Source organism: Anarhichas minor, unplaced genomic scaffold (assembly GCF_050575085.1).
Source record: "Anarhichas minor isolate MPS153535 unplaced genomic scaffold, ASM5057508v1 ptg000003l, whole genome shotgun sequence".
Classification (NCBI taxonomy): Eukaryota; Metazoa; Chordata; class Actinopteri; order Perciformes; family Anarhichadidae; genus Anarhichas; species Anarhichas minor.
Window position 1 is genome coordinate 16,184,478 of NW_027466449.1, and position 10,908 is coordinate 16,195,385.

Sequence of the window (10,908 nt, forward strand, 5' to 3'; positions counted from 1 at the left end):
GGCCTCCAAGCTGTAATGAAAAAGAATAAATCACATCCGAAGTAACACTGGATTTACAAAACTTTCTACAGAAACCGAGACAAGTGCTTCTCGCAATCGCGTGGCTCCCGCTTCAATTTACAAAAATGTCAACCAGGTGAGCAATGACTTGACCCTGCGGTCTGCTATAACAGCTCATTCCCGCTGGCCGGTTCCACAGAGGAACGCTGTGCAGCTTGTCGTTGTTGTGCAGTAGTTATTTCATAGTTATTATCAGTATTTTATTGGATTCCGTTCCTCTCAAAAAGAACACTGCAGTCGAGATCGAGCACTTTTCCCGGCGCTTTATGTAGATTTTGTTCTTGCTCGTCTGAGGACGTTCATGCGTGTGTGTCTTTATGTGGGCTTCCCTTGGTTTAGGACTCTTTAGGACTCTTTCCTTAGTCCAGTGCGTAAATGAAGGGGCATTCATCATGTGTTGGGCTCCACGGTGCACCACATACTTGTGGCATTCATATTACTAAATGATCTGTATTAATCAGCAACTAATTACAGGCAGAAATATGTCCGGCTAAGCAGATCTAATGAGTCGGTCCAGGCCTCTGAAGTGGTTTGCTTCTCATGGTGCTGTCAAATTATGTATCTCTAAGGAGTTAGTGGTGCGTGACCCCCACTGTCTGTCTGGCCCAGCAGTCCTTCACACTCTCTCTCTCTCTCTCTCTCTCTCTCACACACACACACACACACACACACACACACACACACACACACACATTTGTATTCTGCTCAAAACAATCCACCTGCTTCTTTCACCCACTTTCATTTCCCATCTTGTACTCATCTGACGTTGCCCTAATAGTCAATTTATTATTTAGACAAATACCAAGGAGCATGAAATGCACCGGCAGTGCTTCTGGGCCTTTAGGAATTCATACTGACTTTGTCACTCATCAGTATGAGCCGTTGGAAGACATGTTATCTGCCTTGGCTGCATTTATGTTAAGCATGTCATAGTGAATAATCTGTTATTTCAGGCCAAAAAGCCTAGTGACAATACCAGGTTGTGCTCAGTCTCAGTATTTCAAATATAAACGTAATTCAGTTATTTCAATATTCTGATTTCAATAAGATCCGAATCTCAGATCCCTGACACACTTGTTGATGCCGAACAAGGGTGGACTGCTTATCTTTCTACCTCAAGTACCACATCTAGCACAGAGAGAGGTGGGTACAAGAAAAGGCTCACCCTGGCAACATTCCTGAACATATTGCTGGGATTTAGATCAGCCCTCAGAATCTCCGGGGTTACACAGAACACAAACAGCAGAGCTCACCGGCAGCTTGAGTGGAAACACCTCGGAGTGGAATCTATGGAAACATGTTGAACCAGCCAAGTCGCTCACTCAGCCAATAGAAGGTAGACGACAGTAAAACAGCAAAAACGAGATACAACAATGAGCAAAAACCAGGCAGCAACCTCAGGGTCTCAAAACTGTAGCGAACGTGGAAGTGCCTTAAACCTGCATTCTCTCTAATGGCCATCAGGGGGCAACTATTCTGAAGAAGTCTGATTGTTTAAAAATCTATGAGAAAATGACTCTACTTCTCTCTTGATTTATTACCTCAGTAAACATTGTGAACATGAGTTTATGGTCTCAATCTCTAGTTTCAAGTCTTCTTGAATACAGCATGATGTTCATTTAGTAACTTATGGTCCATTTAGAGTCAAACAGACCATAAAGCAGGGTATGCTTTAGGGCGGGGCTACTTTGTGATTGACAGGTCTCTACCACGGTGGTGTCTGTGTTTTTGTCTTGCAACTTTAACCCTTTCAAAGTTTCTTTTCAGTTCATGAAAGTTAATTGTAACCGTTTGGTCCCCTAAAAATGTAACAACAAATATTAGTTGTCAAAGGCCCAGCCAGCTGTGAAGGAGTAATATTTACCTGTGATATGTGAGCACAAAGGCTGCAACTGTGTTTAGGTGTTGACTCAGCCTCCACCGGCCCCGTCCGCGATCCACACACACACGCACACACACACACGCACACACACACACACACACACACTTGGGAGAAAACTAGTGGCAGCCTTTCAAACAGCTCTCCACAGGTACGATGCTACAAATTGCCTTCGATTTAGCTGCTGCATCAGCTGGTTTTGACAGCTGCGAGGCGGATAATTGGTTCAACTGTGAAGAAATAAAGAATGAACAGGCGTCCGTGCTTTGGCCTCGTGGCCTCTCAAAGTGTGCTGCTTTAGTGTCGATCACAGCTTGTGATGACAACGGAGGGATTGAAAGAGATTTGGAGACTGTGCATCAAATTAACACAACACATTTAAGAGTCAAGACTGCATTGGATTTTTCTGACAAAATAGCAAAATTGAGAACAATTTAGGTGTTATATGTATCAAAGAAAGTTACTTTTGCTTTCTTACTGAGATCAAAAGATCAACAGATAATTGATTTCAAGCCCAGACACCTGAATGCACCACGAAGTCGACCACACACACTGTACTGTACAGAGCATTCCTGTCGTTTCTCCGTCGTCTCTCACTCCGGCCGCGGTGTCTCGAAAAGTGCGGCAGCAGAGCAAGCTACCGGAAAACTATGTTGTCTTTGGAGTGTTCGTCTTTCTCAATTAGGCGGGAGCGGAGAGGAAGAAAAAGTACTGGGAGGCCTATTCTGCTTTTGACTTTGACGGACAAAATCAAAAGTTCAATTCGATCAATAGAATCGAAATTGTGACACCCCGTAGCTGTGGTGCTTTACCACCTCCTGTAGAGCAGCGAGTAGAATCAGAATCAGAAACGTTTATTGCCGGTCTGGAAGCATTGGCAGGACTGTATAGTGCATCACTATCAGTCACATGCTTGTGAATGACAACAGATTTAACAGCGGACCCACTCATGAAATCATGGCTCCATAGCGCTACTAGTGGTAAAAAACTCCACAAGGCACCTTTAAGCCTCATTTCAATGCAAAGCTACAACTCCTCAAAACCTGAGCCAGGTTCCTGTGTCTTGCTTTCTTGCCGTGTCTTCCCGGTCCTCACAACGTTTCTGGCGGGAAACCCCGAAAGCCATACATGTCCATAATCACACCTTATTAACACACGCATGTGTAGATCATGCAGGGCAACATGCAAAATGAGGCACACGGCTCTGCTTTCACACCATGTTGGTTTGTTTCCCAGCTGACAATCAGGAATCTGAGAGTGATCAAAATCCAGAAGCTCAATGTTTCTGGAAACAGATGCCTGAAATGAAGCCACATTATTCTGTACATGCACACCCACAAAAGGAATTTAAATAAACAGTATAAACAAACGTCAAAGGAATTAATAGCAGGACTATTTTCTCCTCCTCCATTGCTGCAATTGAACTGTGGCAGTGGGTTGAATTCGATGATTTAAGCGCATTACGGTTGCCTGACTCACACCGAGCCGTACCATCCGACCGCCCTCAGTGTGGCCTTTAGAAGCACCGTCAGATTGAGGTAACAGTGCTCGTTAAAGTCATCATTATCCTCCCTCATGGGACAACCAGCTACATCAAAGGACACAAACCAACCTTAACTCCGTCTTAACAGGCCTGATGTGAGGGTACCAGAGGTCGGGGGTGCCCGGCTCTTCCTCCGGCATTACTGCGGCCGCACTGAGACGCGAGGAGGGACGGTCCATAACAGATGAACGCAGCCTGCAGTTGATTATGAGTGCAAGTTGCAAATTATCTTTGGCTGTTGCTTGAGATTTATAGGTGGGCCTGAATGCAAATCATCCCTGTGTGGACATTAATCTAGCTGGGGTATTTCATTAGAGGGGGCTTTGCTGGAGAGAGGGAGTTCATGTGCTCGTAAATTTGGTTTGGCACACTGATTGTTCAGCAGATCGCCGGGTAAATGAGTGGACGCCGCCAGCCACAAGAAACAGCTTTCTCCATCATGCTATTATTTTTCTGCCGAGGGGGTCCTCAGACACATGCTAAAGGCATTACGCTGGCTTTAGGTTAACTATTTATGAACTTGCCAAAACTCCGGTCTACGGGGGACTTAGAGGCAACCGGGCAAATTACAGTGAAGAAGCCAAGAATGCGACCCAAACAGAAGGCCATCGAAAACCACCAGTGACTTTAGAGAGATAATAAAAGAACTGTTATCAAATACCTCAATACATGATGATGAACTTCTATGACTATTAACTCAATTCCAAACCCATCAGAGATGTACTCAATGAAATGTATTTTAAACTAATATTTGTCGTCCAGCTTTCTTTGTATAATTCCATCAGTATGTCTTTTAAGGAGGACTGCAACTAACAGTTATTTCCATTATCAATGTATTTGAAGATGAAGATTTCTTTGGTCTCTTAAATGTCAGAAAAGCACATCACAATTCCCCAGAGCCACAGATGACGTTCTCAAACGCCTTGTTTTCTCTGACCAACAGTCCAAAACCCTAATATACACACAGTTTACTGCAAAACAAAGACAAAGAAAATCAACAAACCCTAAAATATCACAATGTCACTTTTTTTTTTTTTTTTTTACTGTAAAGCAAAGTTTAAACAATGAAATCCTAAATGTATTCAGGCTGTGTTATCTACACCTCAGAATTTACTGACTTTAAATCTAAATCAGTGTTCCTCCAACACAATGTATTTCAATGTTGATGGAAGTGAACCCAAAAAAACAGAAGAGAAACAAACAGGCATAAATGACACACTTTATCAGGTCACCGCTTAGAATAAAACCAAAACACATGTTTTTCCAACACTCATCTTCCATCAAAATCTCTTATTTGCATAATCCTGCAGCTGCTTGAATTTGTCAAAACACTTAAGTGCAGGTCTTGAGCATCGACGCAATTATAGTTTGGAAGCAGCTGAATAAGTGCAATGAATCGAAACACCTCTACAAAATAAGATGAACCGGATGCATCGCTTGTGGATTATCTTTCTGCTCATTCGTCAGCATTGAAACATTGGCATTAGCTCCATCAGGGCATTAGCATTGAGCGGGTTGGAATTAGCAATGATTTGTCACGTTGTTCATCAATATTTTATTACTCAAATGTACTTGTGCTTCTTCACTGACTGGGATTCGGACTGAATTTAAATGACTGCCTGTAAAAACAGAAACACTGCCACGTACTCGCATCTAATCAACTCATCATCCTCAAACCTAACACCAGAGGTTATTTGAGACATAACACTCGTCTGCATACAACATCCAACTGTCTAGTGTGGTGTAATAGGTATAGCAACTTCCCTTTAAGTTCAAAGATCTACGTTTGGAAACCGTTTTAATATACTTAGAAAACTCCAAACTAAGCTGTGCAGAAAACGCCACATCAGCTCTTTGTCATCCGCACAGCTGAGGACGTTATCTCTCCAGCGATCACGTCAGCGTCCCACATATTGTTTACCCTCGGTTGGATAGCTGGGGCCACGGGACGAGGTTCGAATGCTAAATGTGGGCTGGCAGATGCCTCCACCAGCACCGAGATAAGAAGTGAAAGCGCCGGCAGGCGGACGCTGTTCCACACAAAACCCCAGAGGACAGGTTCACACCACCGGGGCTCCGCTCTGATCAAACCACCAGCCTTTCCCGTGTCATGAAAACATTCACCAAGACCGCATGTTTCGCTTTGCAACCATATCGCACTCGCCGACCAGACAGACCACATGTGTGTATTTGCTCCAAAGCAGTAACTGCTCATGAGAAGTCATTCATCACTAATGTGTGGCGCAAATAACTGGCAACTCAATCTCGTATTGCTTGTCATTTAACTCTGAAGTGAGCACAAGGGATGCAAGTAAAACAAAACACCATTAGGAGAGAAAACTGCATGGGGTCAGCATAAATACTGCTGGACTAAAGGGCTGACAAGGCAGGCAACTCTGGAGCCATGAACAGAGGAAAACTGATATGCGTGTGTGAGTGCTACACCAACCTGACACATGGACTTCAACTTGAACCCAAGAAACTGTTGAACTGTTAAACGGAGTTTTAGCTTTTGGATTTACAGAAACCGGTCCACCGAGCGGCGACTTCTACTCTGCTAATTCGGCTCAAGCAGACACCTGGGGGGGGGGGGGGGGGGGGTTACAATTCTAACCAGGTGGACGAGTTTATGGATCCACATCAGGGTCAGTGCACACCAGGATGATTTCCGATACCTGCGCAGCAGCCGTACATCCTGAGAAGCTGACCGACAGATGTTACCCAGGAGCCTGTTCTGCAGGATTCACCGAGAACTCTGTGGACTTGGCACCACAGGTTGCACTATCAGTGGCGCATCGCATTTCCTGCTCACTGTGTTTTGTTTCTAAAAAGGAGGGTCAGAGGGGAGGGGGGGGGGACATACAAACAGCCAAAAAAGGGAATAGCCTTCCATTTACAGCCAAACCCAAGATAGCAGCACACCAGCTTATGCATCATTCAGTAGCAGAAACTCTTTATCTGCCACTTGTTTTGGAACAGAACAGGACTCTTTTTTTCTTCCTTCCTTCCTTTCCACGATGAAGTCACTTCATGATTAGGCAAACTGAAAGCTGACAGCACGGCTCACATAATTACACACAGTGTAAATAAACAATACACTCTGTATTCAAGAGGACTGGAATATAGGGCTGCATGATTGTGGCCAAAAATTAAAATCAAGATTATTTGATCAATATTGAGATCAATATCCATCATGATTATTTATTGATTTTAGGTGAAAAAAATATATTTGTTGCACTTTCACATTTAAATAAACAGAGCCCGGCTTTCTAGTAACGCATCGAATGAGCATCGGCCCGATATCCGGTATCGCTTCTCTCACTTTTATGTTGCGCTAGATTCATGCTAACAAACCTTTGCATCAAAAAAAGACTTAAAACAAAGTCAAAACATCTCGATCGCCCCCTGGTGTCTGGATGTTAGTTACGGAAGCGCTTTATTTGATATATGCAGCAGCTATTTATGAGTGGAGCGGCCAACAATATCGCAGTCGATCATGTTCATGTAATGGTGGCATGTCATGATTGTGATTGCGATTAATACTCAATGAATTGTGCAGCCCGGTGCAATACAAATATACTCGCTTGCAAACAAAGCTAACTGAAGAGAAAAGGGCAAGCTACTGCTTTTACGACCGTACATACAGTGTATGACAGCATTAAACAAGTGTACAGGTAATGGATTTAAACTATCAAAAACAAATAAGCAAAAGACTACAAAAAAGCAACAGAACTTTGCATAAAGCAGGGTCACTTGAGGCTGTGAATAATGTACTATAAAAAAAAAAAACATCCATACATTTTGCTTTACTGCATCCTCTCCCCAGCATGTTTAACACTCAGCATGAGTTCCTCGTCCTACCAGCAGGTTAATGGCCGGGGATTTATGGAACTGCTTTCACTGGCTTCCTTACAGTATACCTGCATTTCAGGTCCTGGTTAGCCCACACAGCTAGAACCACAACCACCACGGTGAGACGGAAAAAGGACACGCTTAAGAGGACAAAGGTTGCTTCGTCAACCTTCTCGGCAGAATGTAAAATACAAAAACTCAACGCTTCTTTTCTCCATCAATATACGACTTCTTCTTGAGAATATCAAGACGAAGCAAAGGTCTGACGCGTGTGTCTGTTTGCACAACATTAGTAGCTGCTGTTTGCAGATGGGGTTGATATTCAGGTTTGTGATCTCTGATTTGCATTTGATCTACGAGGCGAGCGTCAACATTTAGGCCTAACAGTTTGAGTGCATAAAGCCGAGGTAAAGAGAGAGGAAGTGGACATGTTGAGTGACAAAGATTTCAGGTGACTCGCACATGCACTACAAAAATTGGTAATGTTTTCATTCCTAATTGCATTACAAATAAAAAATTGTATGCATAATTCAGTTTTATCAGATATCAAGAAGACTTTGAGTCCACTGCCACAGAGGCTCTATTTACATACAGCAGTGCTTTTGGGCTAAATGCTAATGTCAGATAGGCTAATTTGTCCCAAACAGCAATGCTACCATCGTTTAGCAGGTAACGTTTACCATGTTGAGCATCGTAGTTTAGCATCGTAGTTTAGCGTGTTAGCATGCTAACATTTGCTAATTAGCAAAACAAAGTACAGGTGAAGCTGAGGCCTAGGACCTCCTGGGAATCCCTCAGGAAAACCAGAAGTAAAGCTAGGAAACAGACATCCGAGTTGCTCTGGTCGGCTGTCGACACCATCTCTGACCTCAATAAAAAAAAATGGAAGGCCAGACAGTTTCATTTCCACGCACACACTATTTAAATCCTGTTTTCTCCATTCTAAAACTCTCAGAATCAGCCTCGATTCTAGACCACTGCATTCCTTAAGTTGCTCGCTGCGCTTAAATTACATTTTTTAAATCCTGTATCCTCCATAAAGCACACTTTAATAACAGCCGTCATATTTCATCACGTACACCGGTACTCACGGGCACCTCGCCATAACCTCTGTGCCAGTCTACCAGAGCTGGACTGAAATATTGCTTCCACACTGTGATCGTACAGACTGAGATATAGTGATGGACTGATTTCGCAGGGAAATTACACAGAATACTCTGCAGTGCCCGAGAGAGATTTATGAAGGAAAAAAAAAAAAAAAGGGAGCAAGCTAAGGGTCAGTGTTACAGCATGTCCTAATCCCATGGGCCTGGTTTTATAAGCCAGCAAAGACATCCAGTCCATGACTCATCAGTATTGATTTGCTGCCACTGATCTTCATGACACCAACACGCCCTTAGACACAAAGGTCAAGCATGAGCACATGAATCTGCAGACTGTCTACAGCTGAGTTCTGCATGCAGAGGCATTTTGGTGCTGTAGCCAGCAGTGTGAACTTCACCACAAAACTATGCGGGGAGGGTAATCCTCACTATCAGGGTCTTTAGCTTTCCTGATATAATGCTCCACTACATCTGCTTCGCACTGCTCGGGGCTTAACTCACTGCCTGCAGATAAGGCCGGCCCTAAAACATACTTGCGTAATGGCTCCATCCCTAGTACATATCCTTCCCCCCCCCCCCAGGAGTTGTAGCTATTGCCTTCCATATATCTTGGATTAATGTGCCTGTCCACGCACATGAAATCCTCTTTTAAGACCACTACAGCAGAAGCATATTTCAGAATTCAGTCTGCTGAAGTCATACAACCTGACAACAAACAAAAGGTGACAAAGCAGAATGATCAGAAACTATTTAAAAGTCTCCATTTAAAAGTGTAGCAGCCTTTCTGCACTGGTGTGTAGAACCATGGACATGTTTGTATCGATGTATACTTTACAGCATATCTCAATCATAACTTAATCATGCTAAATGTTTCATACACACAAATTTGACATGACTGGAAAAATGTATCAGTTGAGAAAAACAACTGCTTTGACCATCATCAGTCACGATGCTGCTGGGTGCTATGGTGAAATGATCTGCATGTTTCCAGATATGGTCAGAAAAAGCTGTGTGCTGTCCAACAAAACCTTTTTTTCTGTACAGTAAAATTGATCCGTGCGTAAAACCCAAGGACCTATTTTCCATCAGCAAACATCAATAACAGGAAAGCATCTGATGCCAAAGTAGTAAGACGCAACTGCGGATCTCAGTGAGGCAGCGTTGGACAGTCGGGGTCTGATTTAGCAATAATTACTTTAATTTAAGTACATTTTTTTTTTCTAACTTTAAATACGTATGATGGAAATATAGTTAAACAGAGGATTTATCGACTTGGATAAAGATGTGATGTCTTACTTTTCCTGGGCGATGTGCTCCTTTATGGCTCCCAGCGTGACCAGGCTGTTGCTGCCCTGCAGCAGCCTGCAGGTTGCCAGGTGCCGCTGGTACTGCTCCTTCAGACGGGCGTTCTCCGCGCACAAATCGGACACTTGCTGCTCCAGCTCCTCGATCCTTCCCCTCTGCCTCTCCAGCAACTCCTGCTGGGTGTCGATGATCTTGTTGAGCTCCTTCAAATACTCCACAGCCCTGTTGGGCTTCTCGGCGGGTCTTTCCATGTCGCTTCCGAGGTGGTGGTGGTGGCGCGTCGCGGTCGTTCCCTGTTGTTGTGTAGCGGAAGACGGGTCCCCGTGCGGTCCGGGCTGGGGTTTTTAAGCGCAATAATTCGGTGGGTTGCGCCTCTTACGCCTCGCCATTGTTTTAAGCAAAAATACTCGCCCCTCGCACGCGCGTTTAAAAGTCCCACTGCACGCAAAACTGTAACAAAACAAAAAAATGTTTTTAAAAATCACGTATCAAGCTGCAGATGTCAGCGCGCGTCAAAAATATCAATCAAAAATGTGACAGACTAGGCTACGTGACGAGGACCGCAGCTGTCTCTCTCTCTCTCTCCGTGAAGTCCGCCTGTTGGCAGCGCGGTGTGACGGTCTGTTCGGTGGCTCACCTTTAGCTCCATGCTGCTCCCGTGACTTTTCGTAAACAGACGCTGGCTGTCAAGTGGGCGGGGCTTACAACAAGTTTTATGAATCCGCAGGTCGCGTCGGCAGCGACACCGGCTTTGCAGCTGACGCGCGGAGAGGGGAGGTGAATTTAGAGCTCGTCGGTTTTTCATCTTTTCTCATGTAAATTCAGAGCATGGGGATTAATTATCAGCGCGCGTGTTGCGTCATGCACGCAAGCACAACTTTGTTGCATACTGTAGTCCGCCTGTGCGTAATGCTGTAGCACAGTCCGGCGGTGCTGCGTCTCTCCTGCAGAGTTGTTTACTATGCTGTGTGTGTGTGTGCGTGTGTGTGTATGTACTGTATATTGCCATGTCCAACAGCGGGCTGTACACCCTTCCCTCTGGTGAAACGATCCGAATAGATGCGTGTGTTAGCGTCTAAATCAGAGAGGTCTGAACTGTTCTGCACATCTGTGTGTGTGGCGGGGGGGCTGCAGATTTGCACAGGCAGTGGTCCCACGGGTGTACG

At 44.4% G+C, this 10,908-nt stretch overlaps 1 protein-coding gene across 2 annotated transcripts in view; it reads right to left on the bottom strand.

Annotated features, from left to right (window-relative positions):
• iqsec1a (IQ motif and Sec7 domain ArfGEF 1a) overlaps window positions 1-10,360 on the bottom strand; it is an 80,991-nt gene extending 70,631 nt beyond the window's left edge. The window contains exon 1 of one of the 2 annotated variants that reach the window (XM_076099814.1): window positions 9,734-10,360. In XM_076099814.1, the coding sequence (XP_075955929.1) occupies window positions 9,734-9,993 (260 nt within the window). In that variant the 5' untranslated portion in view covers window positions 9,994-10,360. The remainder of the gene's footprint in view (window positions 1-9,733) is intronic. The other variant, XM_076099813.1, reaches the window with a different exon arrangement.
• Window positions 10,361-10,908: the final 548 nt, after the last annotated feature.